The sequence below is a fragment of the Camponotus vicinus genome, unplaced genomic scaffold (genome assembly GCF_025532165.1).
Source record: "Camponotus vicinus isolate PSW18456_S1 unplaced genomic scaffold, iyCamVici1.0 SCAF_4, whole genome shotgun sequence".
In the NCBI taxonomy this organism is placed as follows: domain Eukaryota; kingdom Metazoa; phylum Arthropoda; class Insecta; order Hymenoptera; family Formicidae; genus Camponotus; species Camponotus vicinus.
The window spans coordinates 1,505,703-1,528,311 of NW_028141976.1; the positions used below are offsets into that span (position 1 = coordinate 1,505,703).

At 31.6% G+C, this 22,609-nt stretch overlaps 1 protein-coding gene across 7 annotated transcripts; it reads left to right on the plus strand.

The window, feature by feature from the left end:
• The first annotated feature begins 1,185 nt into the window (after positions 1-1,185).
• Acxd (Adenylyl cyclase X D) lies at positions 1,186-21,065 on the plus strand. 7 transcript variants are annotated; one of them, XR_014438686.1, is made up of 22 exons: positions 1,187-1,703; positions 4,445-5,091; positions 9,717-9,845; positions 10,251-10,468; positions 11,349-11,511; positions 11,619-11,768; positions 12,446-12,573; positions 12,668-12,915; positions 13,342-13,693; positions 14,166-14,441; positions 16,440-16,637; positions 16,709-16,889; positions 16,978-17,061; positions 17,237-17,320; positions 17,418-17,561; positions 17,654-17,749; positions 17,834-17,957; positions 18,133-18,342; positions 18,783-18,963; positions 19,140-19,275; positions 19,356-19,643; positions 20,134-21,065. XR_014438686.1 is itself a non-coding variant. In XM_083098025.1 (21 exons), exons 2-21 carry the CDS (start codon positions 4,984-4,986, stop codon positions 19,524-19,526), a joined length of 3,375 nt encoding a protein of 1,124 aa, XP_082954151.1. In that variant the 5' UTR covers positions 1,186-1,703; positions 4,445-4,983; the 3' UTR covers positions 19,527-21,065. The 7 variants fall into 7 exon arrangements, 6 of the variants coding, with proteins under 6 accessions (XP_082954151.1, XP_082954149.1, XP_082954152.1 ...); XM_083098025.1 differs by having other exon boundaries at positions 1,186-1,703; positions 13,342-13,682; positions 14,161-14,441; positions 19,356-21,065; XM_083098023.1 differs by having other exon boundaries at positions 19,356-21,065.
• Positions 21,066-22,609: the final 1,544 nt, after the last annotated feature.

Here is a 22,609-nt window from a genome sequence, read left to right on the forward strand (position 1 = left end):
AAGTTATACAGAATCAGCATCAGATTTCTAGAATAATTACATCATACATACAATTAAATTATTATAATTTTAGATACCTTGAAACGATTTTACATATTTTGTTTTTTAAAAGATTTAATTGGATTATTAATTGACTCGTTTTTAAATTAAACACGATGATAATCTTCAATTGTTCGTAACACATTATGTTATACTTGAAATAATGTTTTTACGCATAATTGTTTTAATCGATTTAGCAGTCGATCGTTTTACAAGCTATACACGTATATAAACATGCAAATAAAATTTTTGCATGCAATGAAAACAATTTAAAGGTAAAAAGATTTTTGATGATATTTTAAATAACTTTGAAAAATTTCACATGATAGATTTGTCTTGCACAATATTGAATATATATTTACAACTTTCTTATCGTGCCAAGAGGCAAACTGATTATACATTATTATAATTGTCGTATGCATGCAAAATCGATGATATTGTCAGACTCCTTCAATTAACACCGTAATAATCGAGGTCAGCCTAACTTCTTTCTACACGAAAAATCACACGGCTGTGAAAATTGACAGCAGATGTGTAAAAATTTCACGTGGCACCTGACCACGGTTTCGTTTGACGATTTCGTTATTAACATTATTCTCTACGTGACAAATTCACACAAACCTCGGAATCTATCGTTCGATCAAGTATGGCATTTTACGCATGAATGAAAATTAACATCTAACAGTTTATTCTTCAAATAAAGGTCTCGCAAATATTTGTCATCTTTTATTCGTAACACTTGTTTAAAGCAATTAAGAGGTCGTTCCTTCAAATATCTATGTTATTTAATATCTATGTTATTTAACAGATATTTTGAATACTTTCTTCAAGGATTTAATCTTATGTTCAATATAAAGAGATTTTTTATTTTCAAATTTTATAATTTTATAAATTTTTTTTTATTTATTTTTATAATATTTTTTATTTTCAATTTTTATAAATACTATTACTATCTCTGATTTCTTGATGTTTGATTGAAACAACGAAATTATTTCACAATGTAATTCTTACAATTATGATAAATCAATAATCTACGATTGATTAAAAAATGTCATCTATTTATCTTATCAATTTGTGAGATTTTTAATTAGAGAAAAATTATGATTTAATGAATTCTACATCACAATTATGTATAATACCTATAAATTACCATAAAGGCGATCGAATGGGATGCTCTATGTTTTCAAGATCGCGCGATCATTGCAGAATAGCTCTCTCAGAAGAATCGCGATTGCGAACGGATTTCCGCGCAACGACCTTCCGACCTTCCGAACAAAACAGCGCGGCGGAAGTCGTAAAAAAGTGTCATTGAATCTTCGATACAGAGTGCAATATTGTTGCGTGCGTGCCGAGACGAGATGCCGGCGCGGGACGACCTTGGGGCCTCCATCATGACTCGAATCGAAAAGGAACCGTAGGTGTACGACCCGTTCATCGTCGCACCTGTCGAGCTGCTACGGCGATATCGGCGGTGGAAAGTGGTCTCTCTCTCGTGGACGAAAGTAGTTTATTGCGGGAAACACGCCGACGAGTTTCCGTGCGCGCCTCCGAATAAACGTGTAACTTTTGTTGGAAGAATCATTGTGTACATCGAGGTCTATCGGCGAATCGGAAATCGTTAGCTGGCTGACTTTTCATCCTGGAGGAAGAGCCGATTAATTAAGGTAGGTGTTGAGGAAAGCGAAGCTTGTCAGCATGATTATTGACGAAAGCCGATTTATTGATAATTGAGTAAATTAAAAAATTAATTATTCAGAATATTGTTGTTTCTAACTTGTTCTAATCGAGATATGGAGGAAAATCTGTGATTTTAATTTTAATAATGAGCTATCTGAATTGAAAGTCAAAAATGTTGTCGGAAAAAGTCATCATTTATCGTAATTTTTCAATTTTTTACATATATTATATATATAAAAAATAGTATTACATATATGTATGTATATATGTGTGTGTGTGTGTGTTATGTATATTACTTGATAGATATACATTATCTCTATTGATTAACGACAAGCTATAAGTATTTTCTAAAATGCGAATAATGTGCCTTCTAATTTTTTATTATCAATTACAAATTGTTATTGTAAAAATGAGTTAAAAGTTAGAAGATGTTTATTTGCATTACAAAAGGTAATTGTAATTTGTTGCCTGACAAAGTTATTAATACTCATGTATCAAGCATCATCTATCAAGCACTTTATTAAGCATCTATCATGTACGTACGACACTAATGAATGTGTATTTGGTGATTAATTGAGTAAAGCTTTCAATCAAAATAAGGCGCTTCAATAAATAAGGCGCTTATAGACGCCTGGCGTGTAGCTCGGAATTCATTTCGATTGAATCATATAACCGATATAGCCGCGATAACCGATTGATAATTTTAATGGTTATTCCTACCGTTTCGTCGTCGACAAAACGACCCATTAAACACGTCCTTTTTCGAACAGACATTAATCGTCCGCTCGATCATCATCATTCGCTCGATCAATCATTTAAATTATAAACCGAGCATTATTACACACGGAGCTATTAACATTAAATTGATCATCGCATTCCAAAAACTAACCAAGGCCCATTGTGTTGCCGTTGCCGATTTCTCTGACTTGCCAAAATCACACATGCATTATTATACGATTACAAACATCATCACTGCGTCTCTATATCTTTTCAATAAAAGCTATCAGACTTAAAAAAGTACTCTAGTATCAATGTTTAAGACTCTATTATTATTGTTTATCGGCCAATCTTGGCAATCACGCTTAATAATCGACCGTAAATCGCTTTCGATATGGGCTATCATGCGATTATTTTGAAGACATGTTACACTGCAAGTAGTAAAAGATGCACCGAGCGTGAATACGGCAGAGAAAGTCCCGTCGCACGGACAATGAAAAGGTTCGTGGTGACCAGGTGAAAAATGTTCCACCGCAGTGTGGCATAACTGGGAATGAAAATATTTCCTCGACTCGTTTGTAGATTTCACTTTTTCTACGGTGTACTAACTGTCAGCTATATCAGAAGCGTGCCTTGTATTATCGTAATGAAATTACGTAATAAAATTATGTAATTTGCTTAGTATCTAATATACGATTAAGTGACAAAGATGCATTTAAAAAATAATCTGATACCAATATTAGATATGACATTTCTCGACACATACGATATCAACGACTAATTCACAGTTTGAAATCTTTGTAAATTTATTAAAATAATTTTTCCGTTATTAATTTTTCTATTATTAATAATTAATCTATTAAAATAATTTTTGTAATTAAATAATCTCTATAATTAGAAAAATTTTGGCTTAAAACGTTGTGTTGAAATATAAAATGAAAGGGATAATTTTATAAAAATGTTATTAATATGATAATGAGCGAAAGAGAGTATTTTACGAAATATTCTAGGAAGAAACCATTGCACGCAATTTATTTTAATCCTTAATAGCCTCGGTAGAATAAAGTGCTTCGTAATTCTACAAAAGCCGTACGTGTGTTATCGGCTGGCAAAAATATCTACCTAATTTGTCGATCAATTTCGGCTATCTCTCGAAGCTTTTATAAAGGCGAAAAAAGCCACATATGAGAATCACAAAAATAGATACGAGAGAATTCCTATCAAACGCTTCCGCGATTTGCTCGATAAATTAATTCAAATACCTGTAAAAAGAATGTATAAACAAATATTGTTTGAAAAGCATATTTTAAATGCTTGTATGTCTTATTGTACAGAATATTTGAAAGCATAATTACATTTTTATTCATTAAAGCTATAATTGTTTGCATATATTCATATGATAGAATAAAGATAAATTTATTTTAATAAATGTATTTTATGTAGTTTAATGTATCACAGTTAATGTGTAAGTATAATTATTTTTAACAATTTTCTGCATAATAAAAATTTTAAACGTGTACTTTTTTCCAAAGCAATATTTTCGCTTAGGTTTTTTCCTGCAATTGATAACTATGTCTTTGGAGTACACCAAGTATATGAACTATAATATTTAACAATTCTATTTTCAAGAGGGAAAAAAGGGAGGAGGTGAACTAAGCTTTAACTGCAATAAATTTGATTACTTCTCAGATTGATTTTGAAAAAATTATATTCAAATAAAGAAAAATATTCGAGAATATTGCTGCTTGATATTGAGTTATATTTTGTTTAATACTACTTACATAAAAAAGCGAAAGCTACTATCGAGTTTTGCAGATTCTTATCTACTCATTCATTAAAAGAAAGAATAATTAGAATGTGCGCATTGGAACATAATTACGATCGATATTTCTCGACGCAGAGGGAATTTTGCAATGACTCTAATGAGAAACGCAAACCCCTCTGGAATGCCGGCGAATGGATGTTTTCAATTACGTTGTTATCGAGACATTTGTTGGTATTGTTCTTTCAGATATCCGTGAATTCTTCGAAAAAGTATTTAGAATTATATTCCATTTACCTGCCACGAGAATCTCAATTTTCCGGACAACGAAGAAACTGTCGAGAACCGTCTCGATCTTCTCTATCTGCCTCGTCGCTTTATCACCCGCAATCGATGCCATGCTGTGCACCAGGCAGACTTTGCAGGCATAAAAAAATCACGAGTGTGCATTATAGTTGATTGAAACGAAAGGGAGACAGACAGAGAGAGAAAGAGAAAAAGAGACGAGGTAATCAGTCAGGGGGAGTGTTTCGAGTGGCCCATTTCCTTTATCACGATAAAGCGTCAGTTTGACTTGGCGCGACCATCACGGAAAACCGGCACAGGTAGTGCACGGGGTGATTCACTTTTCGATTGCCATTCATGCGATCAGTCTTCTCGCGGATCTGCCGCCGCGATGAGTACAACAGCCGCGAATTCGCTGCCGCCGTCATCGCCGTTGTCATTATACTATAATTGTAATCGAGAGATGATTTGAAATCGGCACGTGAGACCGCAGCGGAGCGAAGATGGACATGGAACTGGTGACCCGAGTGTCATTGAGCTCTCTACAAACCGACGATGGTCGTATCATCTCCCCCAACAGCTTCGACGAATGGACGTGGTCTGGTCTGAGGGTAAGTAATTGATTAATTATCTGTTTTAACTGGTGAACGTTTAGAAAGTGAACACAATATATATGTGTATGTGTGTATGAGGATAAATTTCAATGTGCCTTTATTTATTTTATTTTTCTTATTCCTTACACGCCATCAATTTGTTATTTACCATATTAATTTGTTATTTACCTCTCCATTACAACTTATTGGCTAAATATAACTTTTATTTGTTATAATTAAGAATTCGGATTATATTACTTTTTATGACGAGAGCATCGTAATATCTTAAATGATTTCTTCAAAAAATGTTTGTACATCTTAAAACTTTTTAAATCAATTGAATATTTGAGAGAGAGAGAGAGAGAGAGAGAGTATTTAAATTTTCTACAAATCTATCTGGAACATACTTAGCTGATGAATTTTTTCCAAGACTATTAGAGCTTATTATAAAACTTAAAAAGCATATTATAAAACTTTTTGAGATATATAAATACCAATTGCAAAAATTTGCAGCATATATCTCAATTTTTTTATCAGCAGCGTATATTTCAATTTTGAATTAAAAACTCGAGCTATCAAAAAATTCTGTCTTTTATATTAACTAAAAGTATACAAAATATTTTGGCAGCATTTAATATTGAATTCAATTTTTAACATCAACAAGTATAATATTACAAAACAGATCAAGAAAATTAAATCCACTCGACAAGGTATGCGAAGAAAATAAGATTACAGGAAAATTTTTAACGCGAAGTTACTATCAGGAGAGAATGATTCGCTAAGCAGAGTAAGAAAGAGAATGAGAGAAAGGGAAAGAGAGAGAGAGATAGAGAAAAGAATTCTTCGAAAGTGCATCTTATCAACGGTTCTGCGATCGATTTATCTGTATGACCGAAAGATATTACATATAACACTTGCACGAACGTAAACTCGAAGAAATTAATGCAAAACCGAAAGAGGTTCTTCTATTTACCTTTTTTTTCACTTTTATAAAAAATAGTTGCAGCCTAATCTCTTCATGTGCGATTTCAAGTTATTTACCGTGTTATCAGCACGCGTATCAGTAGCAGCATCCGATAAAGTTTATTTTAGAAAAAAATGGTTCGATTGCCGATGTGCGTTCTTCATTTTAATCCATTCAATTGTGGCGTGCAGGTTATTTGTTATAAACTTGTCACTGGTGAGTCGAGCTGAAATTTTCACACATTTCTCTTTTCATTCTAATATCGATCTAATATCGATTTTTTGATAAATATCTATCTATCTTTATTGGAACACTTTTTATTTTTAATTTGTTATAAACCATCTTAGGATTATTTAAAAAATTATACCGTTTAAATTATAGTAGATTATTCCAAATCGTATAAAATTTTGTATGAAATTGCACTATTCTAAACTGGAAAGAAAATTTTATCATTTTTCTAATTTATCTCACAACAGTTCGATCCTTTATAGTCGTAATCAAAGCTCGATAGCTCGAAAGCTTACGAGGGGAGTGATTAAAAAATATCTAACACAATTAATTCTCTCAATACTTAGATGCATTTATAGAAAGCATCTTCACATTTTATCTAATATTATTATTGTTCAATATGATAGTAACCAATGAATCAATACTATTGTCCTCAATATTTCGAAGAGACGAAGAACAAGAGGGATGACGGACAAAATTGAGATATATAGAGCGAGAAACGAATTAAAAGGAACGAGAGAGAGAGAGACAGAAAGAACGAAAGGAGACCTGCTGTGCGAATTTGAGATTGAAGATCAATATTCAGCGAAACAAGAGAGAGAGAGAGAGAGAAGGCGAGATTCGCCGAGCTGCGAACGGCAACGAGCGGGCAAAACGCACGCGCGAGACGAAAGTACGGAAGCACGTTTCCCCTGGGCTGTTGCTGCTGCTGCTGCCGGCTGCAAGTGGAGGTGCTTTTAAGCGCACCTTGCCTAATTGCACTTTAGACGGACGTAATTTTTCGGCGGGTGTGGTCGTATCGCGAAAAGTCACACTTTGCTTCGAATTGTAGTGTAAATTTCGGCCAGTGACACGTGAGTATCCGCAAGCGAAAGCAGAGGCATTCTACCTCTTTCGTGAACCTAGGCTCCGATAGTAAACGTTGTGCGTACGGATTATCTGAATAATTGCCAGAATAACGATAAATTTAATGTGCGCTTGGTGATCAATAATGCACAAAATATCTCGAAATAATTATGTAAGGAAATTTTATCACGATGCAGATATCTTGCTGAAGTTCTGAGCTCAATACTTTGTTGAAATAACAATAATATTCATTTTATTTTATTACAAGATATATATTGGAAGAAACTTTAAATAAGAAACTTTTCAAGATTTTTGTTTTCAGATTTATCAGAGAAAAAGATAGCTAAGCATTTTGAATAAATTTTAAATTTATATGATTAAAAAATAGGTTGATAAATTCTAACGAGACAAAGATGCATAAAATTTTTCCAAAGAAAATATTTTATTTGTGTGTACATATAAATTTTTAATTTGTGACACATGACGTTTTGTTTAGAACATAATTAATTGTTTTTTAATCGTTATTCGATGCAACATTCTTCAGTTGTTCCTATGAATATTTTTCAATAAATAAGGCAAGGATATTTTTTAGACATTGCGTATATCTTGTCAGCATTCAATAGTCCACATTCAATACTGGGGCTCGGCGACTCAATATTCAATACTCAGCAGTGTCTAACATTCAACTTTTAAGATAAAAGATTCTTAATTCAGAAATATTAATTAATTCTGAATTATTGCTGCGAAAATGTAATAGTCAATATTTCAGGAAGAGTATTTTCACTTTTGCTTCTAAGTTTATTATAAAATAAATCGTCAAATAAAAGAAATTTTTATTGAGATAATTATTGAGATTAATTATTGTATGTAAATTATATAACAGTCGATTTTCTGCGCAAATTATTAAAATTACGTTTCCTCCAAATATCAATGAATCGAATTTATTGAAGAGATATGAATGCATTACATGGCGAAGAATTATGCGAATGCATCTTGCTATGGCATTAGATGCAGCATAGAAGTGATCCCGGCCGTAATCCCGGCACTTTAATAGCTCGAGACGCGCAGATCCAACGGGAGCTTGTGGTGCATTCCATAGTGCATACTAAAGTAAGTGGGACTGCGGCTCATGACGGATGTGGTTTATCAATTTTTACGAGCCTAGTTGTGTAATTTATGCCACGCGCCACGCACACATGCGATTATCAGAACGCCAACGACCGTCGTACAGGCGGAAATGCCAAGAAAGACGAAGCAATTTTGTCTTCTGTGCATGTAAAGGGTTGCAAGTCGAAAGTTTAATCTTCGCGACACGTTGCGAATGTCAATTTGTGGTGCGTGTCATCTCATGAAAACTTACGTGAGATAAAAGTGATGAGAGTGAACGAATACAAGTCATTAATTCAATTTATCAGCTGATTAATCGACTGTTAAAGCCATTTTCATCGTTGTATGACACATTCTGAAAAGAAAATTAATCCAACGCGTTTGAGCAGAGGATGCTTTCTGGATATTGAAGAGAATAAAGAACGAGAGATTCTCGTATATCGTAAGAGACTGTACAACATTCTCTATTCGTATAATTTATATATTGTATGATTTGTTTCATTCTGTGTACGTGTAAATGTTTTGATACGAAAATCCATCGGGCACAAAAAGTGTAATATAAAAGATAATGTAAACTCGATGTATTCTTATATATTTACAAGTGTTATATTTAAAAGTCTTGCACCAATTAAAATAACGCTGTTCTGATATAAAAGGAGATTCTTGCTCCGATATAAAAGGACATCTCTTGTTCTCTCTGATACATGGAGTCATTCGCTAAAGTGGAATCCTGACGTAATCATTGATTCATGGATCACGGAACAAAACGTATAATAAAAGTCTCCGTCATGGACGAAATGCAAAAAACGATTCTTGGACGGATATCTGCTCGTTTCCTTCGAACCGAAATCCATGCTCGCTCGAGACGAGTTGCAACGTTGTGTTTCGCACAATGACAATGTTATCCATTCTCATAATCTATATTGACTGATGTCTCAACGTTATGGAACGATAACAGAGTGCATATACTCTGATAAATTTATAACTCAACTTTTGAAATGAAGAGCAAAGATACTGTTTATCAAATCGATTGTTAATGAATATGTGCATGTTTTTTTTCATTTATTATTCTTGCATTTAATTGGAAAATAAATTATATGATGAATTACTGTAAAGATTTGTGTTGAATTATTATATAATACGAATGAGAAAATATATCGTTTTGAAGAAGGAGTTCTTTTTTAATCTAAAAGTTAAAAATTAAACATAATTAGAAATTAAAGAAGTACATATGAATTATTACGAATGGATTACATTTTATTAAAATTAACAAGTGCTTCAAAAGTTTCTTTTAAAAATAAAATTTCGCTAATAGCATACATCTCTTCAATTTTTCATTAAATCACTGAAATGTCTACAAGATTAACGATTGTATAGTTTACCGCAATAAGCACTTTTTCGTGTCTCATGCGCGAATATCTGGAACATCGGTTATCTATAATAATTTGCCGATTCGATGGCGAATCGATTACGATCTCATGCAAACTTTCACTTTCAGAAACAATTCAAGTACAAGAGCCTAGAAAAGCTATATACGATCTACCATAGGCGATTACAATATGGTTATCTCTCAATATTCATTTTGCTGCAACTGGTGCTTGGATTCATATATTGCTTGATTCTCATAGTAAGTTTATTTACTTAAGATATAGTATTCTATATATATCTGGCAATATTATAAATATATATTAGTCTCTAAGTAACACAAATAATCGAAAAAATCAGACGAATGAACAATCAATAAATAAGAGACTAAGAAAAAAAATATTAATATTATTTATATTTATTCTTATTATTATTATTAATATTATTTATATTTATATTTATTCTTATTATTATTATTAATAATTATTATTATTATTTATATTTATTATTATTTATTCTGCGATTTGGGTTTTAAAAAGCTTACAAGTATATAAGTATATAAGATTTTAAGAAGATTACAAGTATTTAAGTGTGAATCTTGGGAATCTACATATAACAATAACATGATTGAGAGACAGATGTTTGTACTTCTTCTCTTTGTGTTTAGGTCAATGTAAAGGAATATTGGGCGGACATCGTAGTTTACTGTATCGTAGGCGCTCTGCTTTGTCCCATGATCGCCTTGTCATTCAGATCGAAAATCATCGCCAAAAACACTTATTTGCCAATCATGCTTTCCTGGCTGATCGTTGTGCTCTTGGTCGCCGCTGACCTAGCAATTCCTCTGTATTATACCTTCACCCATCCCGAAGGTATTCCGATAAGGTACTGATAACTCAACTTGCGAAGCGAGCAAATAATTGTGCAAGGTCTCGCATCTGATTATTATCGTTACTGTAGCATCAGCCTTCGACGGAGACTTCCTAATGATAGTTACCTCTTTAACAAACAGTTTATCGAAATTATTCCGCGATAATTGTCCGTCTAAGCGTATAAATATTTATCACTGATAAAAATAAATATATTCTTTTTTTATTTTCGTTATATATATATTAGAAGAAAAAACGGCTGATACTACAAGAGTTGATATCATCTCTATCGAGTGCATGACGCGAAATAATAACCATTACCGACATAAATGAGATATTTTTAGAATAAAGTTTTGCGCGTCATGTGACTGACAATTACGCAACGTATTTTTGTATTTGCAATTATGACAAGCTGAAAAATTTAAAAAATTAAGAAACAACGCAAATAACTTGTTTAAAATAATTTTAAATATGCAAATTATAAATTGTCTCAGTGCAAACAAATTGCCTCACTCATTATTTTTTTCTATTTTAAGAATCTAAAGATATATAAGAAAAACGTAAGAAAATTTTTCTGAAAAAGCGCAATGTACATAATTTGCTGTAAAACGTTACGACATGTAATAATTTGTTAGTAAAACATTATTTTGCAATGTAAGATATCTAACAGGTTTTTCAACAACAGAAGAATGCGAAGTATAAAGATTTCAAATATCCTTGATGCGTACATGGTCTACAGTTTCACGGTTGCATTTAAAAATCTCTCCACGCGGTAGCGCGATTACATTTTAGCTCTTTTAATTTTCATTAATAAGCACAGATCTGCGAACTCGCTACCGCATATGTAATGCTACATACAACGCGTATATAACATCTATACATATTTCACTTTTTAGACCGGCATACGCGACACACGCGCTTCTCGCTTGTTATGTGTTTCTGCCGATCACGAAGAATTCACATGCTTTCGTGCTCGGCCTTACTGCCACCATATGTTACTTGGTGACCTTGTGGTTAGTCACCTACAGCAACACGTCCGATCACACGTCCGATCACAAGGTAAGCTCCCTACCGATAGCGGCGTAACTGCCTGATATAATCCGCGAGATTGACGCGAAATAGGTATAGAAAAGAACATAATCCTTTTTTTTCTTTTTCTCACCTAGATTATCGGTGATGCGATATACTTTGTGTGCATAAATGGCCTGGGACTTTACTTCAGGTTCATGAACGAGGTCGTTATCAGACGCTCTTTCCTAGATCGCCGAAAGTGTGTCGAATCTACGCTCAGACTTAACTATGAAAAGGACCAAGAAGTAGGTCTAGATTAATAAATTGGATCGGTGGAGTAGATTTATCATATTTGCCAAGTGAAAAATATTTTGCAAGAATTTTTTTGATTAAAAATAATTTTAGTTTTAATACATTTTTTATATAGAAAGAAAGATTTTTTTTTAATCTTTTAAAAAGATTCCTAACTTTAATGGAAATAGTATAATAGTAATAAAATACGCGCGTCAAATTTAAACAGTATTTCGTATGGGGAATGTGTAAGACATGAATTCACGATGCTAGGCACGTAAGCTCATTTAAGCAGACTGCTGTAAGCACATTGTGAATTCCTCGTGTCTTTTGCACTTTAATTCTCTGAACATGGACACACTATGCTTTGCTGTGATATTTCTACGTCCATGAAAAATAAAGACACGAAAATTTCAGACACTAAAAATTCCCGATGCTAGGCATGTAAGCTGGTTTAAATAGGCTGTTGTAAGCACATTGTAAATTTCTTTTGTCTTTTGTAGTTTAATTTTTTGAACATGGACACTATGCTTTACTGTGATATTTCCATGTCTATGAAAAATAAAGAGACAAAAATTTCGAAGATATATTAATAATAAGAAAAATTTAAATTACGGGAATTTTAAATTGAGATTTAAGAAAAATCGGGGATTTATCGAGAGCTCAGAATAATAATGCTCAATATTTACAGGAACAATTGACACGCAGTATATTGCCGCAACATATAGTGGCGAAAATAAAAAAAGATTTTAGAGATATTTTCAAGTTCATAGAGGAGCACAAGAAAAGTCCCGCGCCGAAAGGCAGGCCTCATGGCAGGTACATGTTACTTTCATGAGACAAAATGAGATTTTCAATTATATAATTATTAATTAATCACGGGAAATGATTAAATTAATCATCCTGCTTTTAGCGATCTATGCGTAGAAACGCACAACAATGTGAGCATCTTGTACGCGGACGTGGTGAATTTCTCTGGACTTACCGTAACGTTGCCGATACGAAAACTCGTGGATACGCTGAACGATTTGTTCGGTAGCTTCGATGAGGCATCGGAGAAACATAACGTGTTGAGAATCAAATTTTTGGGCGACTGTTATTACTGCGTGAGCGGCGTACCTACGCCGAATTCCCAACATGCCAAAAGCTGCGTTGATCTCGGTAAATAACAAATTATTTACGTTTCGTATTATCTGGTGAAAGGGAGGGTGATGTAGACGCCTGATAAAGTTCTAAGACCTCTTTATGCATGAATGGAATGGATTTCGAAGATGCTTCTAAAATATGTGTACATGTTAATTATTATAATATATTATAAGAATTAAATATATTATTATTTAATTATTATAATTTAATTATTATTTTATAATTTATTATTTAATTATTATAATATATTATAATAATTAAATATATTATAATAATCAGGACATATAAGAGAGAAATTTCCTTTATTAAATATATTAAATATTAATTAAATATTTATTAATATTTATTAAATGTAATTAAATATTATTTTTAAATATTATTAAATGTAATTAAATATTATTTTTAAATATTATTTTTATTAAATATTACTTTTTGTGATAGGCCTCGATATGATAAAAATCATCAACGAGGTGAGAGCGCGAGTCTATCGCGAGAGCGGTGTCGACGTGAACATGAGGATCGGCGTGCACTCGGGCAACATAATATCCGGAATTCTGGGCACAAATAAATGGCAGTACGACGTTTGGTCGCGCGATGTGGTGATAGCGAATAAAATGGAGCAAACTGGAAAACCCGGCAAGGTGCACGTGACTCAGCAAACGCTGGATCTCGTTAACGTGAGCGATTACAATTTCGTCCCGGTCGAAAGATTGGACGACGAAGTCCTGCGAAAATACGAAATACGCAGCTACCTCATCACACCGACCTCGTCGAAAATGCCGGTACCGACGCGGTGCGTGTCTCCCAGTGGCGTAGGAAAATGATAATTCGTATCTATAACATCGTCTTAAGTCAGTTTAAATCATCATTTTAATTTAAATACGTCAACTCTATTTACTTTAGTCATTCGCAAGTATCTACAAGTATACTAATGAATCTTTTAATTTGTAAATTTACAAATCCATATATTCACAAATTCATTAGTTTAAAGATCCAAGTAAATTTATGTCTTCGAAAAACCGTAATTCAACTTATTTATATTTTTAATAATGAGAAAATTTTTAATAATAATTCTTCTAATGATTATATAGTTTGCTTTTTCTTACAATCGTTATACGCTTCGTAAATCCTACATGTTATAAAAAATCAAGCAATCTAATCTTGAATGAATACTCCTACGCCACTGATTTTTCACATTGTCCTTTAATCGAGCAAATTCCCATTGAGTTTCGCATCGTTGACAGACGAACTTTGTTGCAGAACAGCGAGAACAGTTTGAAGGTCATTAGTTCGGACTCGCCGATTCTGTCGTATCCTACGCCTAAACATTACATCAGGTTCTACAATGGGCGCTGCAACAACATTATCAGCAACGCTTCCAGGGCGAAATTAACAAATAATCAGGCGGACGTTTTTGCGGGCACTTATAGACGAAGAACGCACTTCATGGATTCCTGCTTGCGAGATTATCATCTAATGTTGAAAGCGGCAGACGCCGAAATGGAGAATGCTATTAATCAAATGCCTCTCAGTAAATGGGAGTAAGTTTTTTACAATTTTATATTTTAATAGAGAGAAACATCTATTAGATTTTTTCTCATATTTGAAGATTTGATTTTTGAATTTTTTTTCTTGGAAAAAATAAATTCAACATATACAGGGTGAGCCATTTTAATTAACGCACGCAATTATTTCGGAAACAAAGCATTTTAGAGAAAAATGTTCCAGACAAAAGTTTTATGGTTTCGAGGGGGCCATAAGATGGTATCATTGGTTTGACCTTGAAGAGTTATTTGAAGGTTACGTGAAGGTCACTTCAATTTTTTTAAATGGAACACCCTATATATTTTTACACATTCTTGTAGCTTATCTCGAGAGCTTTCCAAAACACTATAATTAAGTACCTTTTCGTTAAGTACTTTTTGAGTTATGAGGCTTGAAATAATTTCTTAATTTTACATAAATCGTAAAATATCTTGTAAAATATTCATTTTTCGATTATCTTACCTTAATACTTTTACGTACAAAATAATGAGAGGAATCAATTGGTGTAAAGAAAACACATAGTTGTTTTTAAGAAAAAATATGGAATTGTTAATTGCAAATTACATATTTTTTCTTAAAAACAACTATGTGTTTTCTTTACACCAATTGATTCCTCTCATTATTTTGTACGTAAAAGTATTAAGGTAAGATAATCGAAAAATGAATATTTTACAAGATATTTTACGGTTTATGTAAAATTAAGAAATTATTTCAAGCCTCATAACTCAAAAAGTACTTAACGAAAAGGTACTTAATTATAGTGTTTTGGAAAGCTCTCGAGATAAGCTACAAAAATGTGCAAAAATATGTAGGGTGTTCCATTTAAAAAAATTGAAGTGACCTTCACGTGACCTTCAAATGACTCTTCAAGGTCAAACCAATGGTACCATCTTATGGCCCCCTCGAAACCATAAAACTTTTGTCTGAAACATTTTTCTCTAAAATGCTTTGTTTCCGAAATAATTGCGTGCGTTAATTAAAATGGCTCACCCTGTATATACAGGGTGACCCATTTTAACTTAGGCAGCCAAATAACTCGAAAAATAAGCAAGATAGAGAAAAATGTTTTAGACAAAAGTTGTATGGTTTCGAGGGGGCCATAAGATGGTATCATTGGTTTGACCTTGAAGAGTCATTTGAAGGTCACGTGAAGGTCACTTCAATTTTTTTAAATGGAATACCCTATATATTTTTGTACATTCTTGTAGCTTATTTCCAGAGCTTTCCAAAACACTATAATTAAGTACCTTTCCGTTAAGTACTTTTTGAGTTATGATGCTTGAAATAATTTCTTAATTTTACATAAACCGTAAAATATCTTGTAAAATATTCATTTTTCGATTATCTTACCTTAATACTTTTATGTACAAAATAATGAGAGGAATCAATTGGTGTAAAGAAAACACATAGTTGTTTTTAAGAAAAAATATGGAATTGTTAATTGCAAATTACATATTTTTTCTTCGAAACAACTATGTGTTTTCTTTACACCAATTGATTCCTCTCATTATTTTGTACATAAAACTATTAAGGTAAGGTAATCGAAAAATGAATATTTTACAAGATATTTTACGGTTTATGTAAAATTAAGAAATTATTTCAAGCCTCATAACTCAAAAAGTACTTAACGAAAATGTACTTAATTATAGTGTTTCGGAAAGCTCTCGAGATGAGCTACAAGAATGTACAAAAATATATAGGATGTTCCATTTAAAAAAATTGAAGTGACCTTCACGTGACCTTCAAATGACTCTTCAAGGTCAAACCAATGATACCATCTTATGGCCCCTTCGAAACCATACAACTTTTGTCTAAAACATTTTTCTCTATCTTGCTTATTTTTCGAGTTATTTGGCTGCCTAAGTTAAAATGGGTCACCCTGTATATTTAAATTTCAAGCAAAATTATCTTTAAAGAATAAAAATATTAATGCAATTTGCGTATAAATTAAAGTAATATTTATTATAATAATTCAATCTTTTTCATTTGTCTAGACAATGGAGCAACTGGAAGCATATAAATCCACTTATCCTGACATTCCGGGAATGGAGTTGGGAGATTCCATTTCTGCGTGAACCGGATCCTCTCTTCAAGTTTTACATAGGCTGTTCTGCCTTTGTGCTACTCTTCATGGGATTCATCTATCTCGTACCCACGCTTATGCGCTCCCAGTACATATATCACAAATATCAGTATGATAATTGTAAATGTCATCAATGTAAAAGAAAATGTAATAATTACAAAAGTCTCACTAAACTTTCAGGTGGAATCTGAGAATAATTGCCAGTTACTCATCAGTAATGATGTTCCTGATCATTTTAATACCTCTCACGTGGATGCACTTTGTATGGAATCGTTGGAAGGATCCGCACGACGAACACGAAGGAAACGTTCCGCATCCACGGAACAAATTGCTATATTTCTTTTACCAAACAAGCGTAAAGGTGAATATATTATTTATATTACCTCTTGCGTTTATCTTTACTATATGTATATTTTATCATTTTTTCTATTTATTTTAATTTGATACAGGTCGTATGGAGCGCCCTTTTGAGAACAATCTTGTACCTGATAATCACGATAATGTTGGCGGCATGCGCCATGTTTGACATGATTGTAAGAACTTTTCTTCAATTATTTATTTTTTTTTGCCAATTATTTTGCATGCTTTGCGAATTTAGCTTTTCTTTCTCTGCGATATAAGATCGTTAAAGTAATTGCTTTTTAATTATAAATTAGAAAAAAGAAAACTTTTTTCTAACGCGATGAAAAATATCAAAATTTTTTTCAGTTCGAATGTAACAATGTAAACAATAATATAACATTCAGCGTGGAAATTGGCGCCTCCAATTTAGAGTGCATGGCTATACCTTGGGTAAGATTATTTAGTAGGTACACGGTGCAGAATTTCATTCACATGAAATTTTTTTGTCTCAGCGATTTTGATGTTACTATCAATTCCTTTTTTATAGCAAATGACAGAAACTTGCTCGTTGGCAATCCTCACGAGTTTCCTTTTTCTGAGAGTCCACTATGCTTTGAAATTCATGATAGGTATCTGCGTGGTAGTCTTTTATACATGGAATGTTTGGGTGCACCGATTTAATATATTTCAGGTATGTTATGCGTATTTTTTTTTAAATAAAAATAATCTTGTTTTTCTTTAAGAAACGTACGAAATAAAATGTATTTTACACACATTCTTCAGTCGAGCGACACGTGGAATCCTTGCTTGGACCCGAAACTAGCTCATATATTGACCGTGGTGTTTCTCACATTTTCTTTACATCTTATCGATCGTCAGGTGAATTTCCCAAAATCACATTTTTGTGGAATCTTCCCGCCGTTATTTGTTAATGAGTTAACTTTTACGAACATCTTCGTTTAGGCAGAGTACCTGAGCAGGCTGGACTATCAATGGAAACGTCAATTAACAAAAGAACAGGATGAAGCGTTTCATACGAGGAATGCCAATAAGCTTCTACTCCGTAACATTTTACCGGAACATGTTGGTACGCTTTTTTCAACAATTATTATTCAATTATTCAACAATTATATACAGTTATTTATATATTTCTCTCGAATATATCGACTAACGTGTGATGAAAATAACGTATAACAATAATATCTGATATTCGAAATAATTACTACTCGAGATTAATTATCCCGTCACTCGCTTGATTTTAGCGGAGTTTTATTTGAATATGAATCGAAGCGAGGAGAACGAACCTTATCACGAGTCTCACAACAACGTGGCCGTAATGTTCGCCTCTCTGATAGGGCTGTCAATCGACGAGAGCGACATTCTTATCGATCTGAATGAGATTATCTGTGAATTCGATAAATTACTCTTTCAACCCTATTTCGTGTGTCGCATCGAAAAAATAAAGGTTGCCGGTGAGTGTTTTATGAATAATTCATTTCCTAAAAAATGACGAATAGATTAACATTTAAGGACAGGATCTAAAAGACAACTTTGACATTTTCATTATTACAATGCATACTTATTATTAGTTATTTATATAGCTTTAAATTTATAAGTTCTAAATCTTATTTAATTATTATTTAAAATTCTAAATAAAAACTCATTTAAAAAAAGAGCTTATTTAATACGCAAATATAATATAATCATATAAACATATAATGTATATATATATATATATATATATATATACATATATATATATATATATATGAATATATGAATATAATGATTTCATAAATCTTTCATTTCATGGAAAAATTACTTTAGCAAATTTTACAAATCTGCTAACAAATAATGTAAAAAAAAGAAATATTACAAAATTTTCTCTATATTATCATTTTTTTTATAACAGGAACAACATATATGGCAGCTTGTGGATTAGAAGCTAGTCGACGCAATTCGATGCATAGCACCGAGAGCGAAGATGATTTTAACGATAATGTGGTCAAGGTGATGGCGCAATTCGCCGTAGAAATGATGTCCGTGCTCGATAAAATGATCGCGAGGTCTTTCGTCACATCAAAACCATACAAGTGAGTAATTGTAAATAACAGGCATACGTAAAAAATGGCGAGCAAAATTGTAGAAAATTGTGAGAAATTAATTAAGACACATGAGAATAATATTGTATAGAGCTTAAATGACAACTATATATTTCCTAAAGAATTACTAATAATATATATAAAATTTCCTTTACGTGATTTTTCAGATTAAGGATCGGAATTTCTCACGGAGAAGTAACGGCCGGTGTCGTGGGAGCTCAAAAACCCTTGTACGATATTTGGGGCGATGCCGTAAATATGGCATCCAGAATGGACACCACTGGAGTACCTGGAAAAATACAAGTAAAATTTTTATTACCATTTACGAGACGATAAATTTGTGAAATCGATCGTGTATGTTGATTTACATTTCGATTCGTCAGGTGACAGTGGATACGGCTGCCGTCTTGGAACAACAGGGTGTCAAGTGTCATTTACGTGGTGAAACATACGTCAAACCAAAAGGAAAGGTCACGACGTACTTCGTGGGTATCGATGAGAAGGAAATGTTGGAAAAAGCGGATTCTGAGGAGGAAGAGAGCACTAGTTTATGACAAATGACGAATGATGATTCAGATTAATTTTAAAGGTCAAGCTATATCTCCCGACAAATATCGTCTAAAAAGCATACAGGGTGTAATCGAACAGTCGTTCTCTACTGTTATACTGTTGTACGTATTTGTTTCTAAATAATTAAAATGATTCCCATAGTAGTAATTACATATAAAGGAATTTCTGTAACATATATGTTATAAATTAATAGAATTAACACAAGAAGAACGTGAGTAGCAATGAAAGCATCCTTTTATGATGAATCTCTTGTCTCATCGTTTCGCATCGTTTTAAGATGAATCTCTTCATCTCTAATCTCATATCTCTAATCATTTAATATATCAAATATATTTTTTTATTCTATTTTTAAAAAAATATCCATTGTCACAGTAAATGAGATAAAACACAATAAAATAGAGAAATTATTCTATATAGTTATATATATAATGACATATAATATCGAATAATATTTATATATATATATGTGTGTCTGTGTAAAGATATATACATATATAAATTTTTAACATTACATACAATATATCGATATTCACAGTGTAAATAAATATAGTCGATACAAAGGTGAAAATGATGGCATTGTTTGACATATAGGAAACGGCTTACGAGTTACACTCTGTAATGTTTGAGCGAGCAAGACCGGAGAGAAACCAAAGAAAGTGCGAGAGACCAAAGAATGAGAAGCGCGAGAGATAACGCGTGATAATAAAATAACGTAAGAAAATATACCTCAAATCAATTATATAGGTTGTACTCTCGATATATCGCGATAATGATGATTATTTCCCGCCGGCCACACTTATCGCCGTGTCATACTGCTAATCAAAAGATGAAGGAAATCAATATATATTATTAACAATTTTTTTATTATATACAAGAGAATTACATTGTACAGCTCCGAAAGATGTATACGGTGTTTTTTTTTTGCACCGTGTTATTTTACACGTGCAAATAATAATTATTAATCAATATCTTTCACTAAATTCTTGGATTATTTTGTTATGTGAGAAAAGTGATAAATCGTTAATTTGTCCATCATTAATTTGGTTTTCTTAGATCAAAAGCAGAATGATACAATCGCAAAGTGATATAATTTAATATTTATCTTCTCTAAAATATGCACATCTCTCTAACGATTATAAATAACGATACGTCGCAATAAGAAATTATATAATGAAAAGAAAGTCTTTTTTTCTCTTTATGGTTCAAGCAAGCGAATTTTTAAAATTTGAAGATATTAATGTAAATGTATTACAAAACTATAAAGCACATTTTGCATTCTTTTTCCTATATTTGTCTATTTTTTGAGTATTGCGACTCATTTTACAATTGCGATTACGTATCAAAAATACAAAACCGAGATTGCGAAGAAAAATAATTTATTTTTATATCAAATGCAGTAACGACAAAGCGATCGTTTGTTTATTTGTAAATATCTTTTGTATATATATTTTTTAAATATTATAAAAATAATTGACTAAAATGTGATTATATCTAACGATTTGAATAAAATATTTATTACTGTATATTTGCTTCATATTTTTATTCATACCTCATAAACCCTCTAATTATAATTCTACTATCACGTCACAAAAAACTTAAATCAATATCTTAATGGATAATCAACATCAACATACAACATGTTTGGTATATTAATATATCATTGATATATGAAATTATAATTATAAGGATAATAAATTTTTACTGCCAATGTAATTGTTAATAAAGGTCAATCTCTTTAATAAGGCAATGTACAAAACTTATCGCATACACAGTATGCACATCTATTTTATATCGAGATATAAAATTCATTAACATTTGTCTAGAATTAAATAATTAAACATTAATTACAAGGTAATTCATTGGGATAATCGAGCTTCGCTTATTAATAGAGTTTCGGATCGATTATTCTGCCCCCTTCACCGACCCTCTCTTCTCTCATTCTCTCTCTCTCTCTCTCTCTCTCTCTTTCACTCTCACTCTTTAATCATTTCTCATTTTCTCCTTTTTTAATTTAAGTATATTCGTTTAATTTAATTAAATTGCAGAAGCACTCGTGATATTGTCATACATCAGAAAATAAGATATATTACATTGCACAAAAAATACAAGATTAAAATTAATTTTAATGAAAAAGGCACTTCCAACTAGAATATTATTTTACATAAATCATATAATCTCAATAACAAAGAATGCCTTCACTATCATTTTGAAATCAAAATGTAGTTTAAAAAAAAGTGTAGTATATATACACACACACAACAGGCTGCCTCAAATGTATATATATCAGTATTATAATAGTCTACAAAAAGACTGGAAGCGGATTTTTTAGTGGTTTGAGAAATAGACGTAGAATTGTCTCAAAATTAAATTTTTCAAGTAAGCTTTAATTTGTGTTCAAAGCGAAAAAGTAGCTTAATTGCAAATTTATTTTCTTCTTTAGTGTAATTTTTATTTTTATTAATGAAAAACTTTATGATTTGGACACTTTTATTTTAAAATAAATCGGATAATAGTTATGAAGAAATGAGATTCTACGCTAATGTATATCTTAAAATCACTCTATTTATTGAAACAACTTATTCGATACTATTTTATTATAATTGATAATAAATATTCAATTGTTTAACTAAATACTATATAGAGAAACTTTTTATTTATGTTAAAGAGCTTAAGTCAAACGGAGAAAACATTATTTTTTACTTATTTTATAATAAATTGTTAATTAACAATTATAAACAAATCAGCTGCGTCTGCACAGCTTTGTCTTATTGAATAGTAAAAATATTCGACAGAATGTAAAAAGTAAAAAAAATGCTTGTTTTATACATGTATATATATTATACATATATAAATATATTATATATATATATATATATATATATATATATATATATATATATATATAATATTAACGCATAATTTTTTTTCACTTTTTCTTTAAAAGCTGATATTTAAATTTTAACGAAAAATTTTAAAAAAAAAGTGAAAAAAAAATTATGCGTTAATTTTGTCCAGGAGTATATATATATATATATATATATATATATATATATATATATAAATTTAA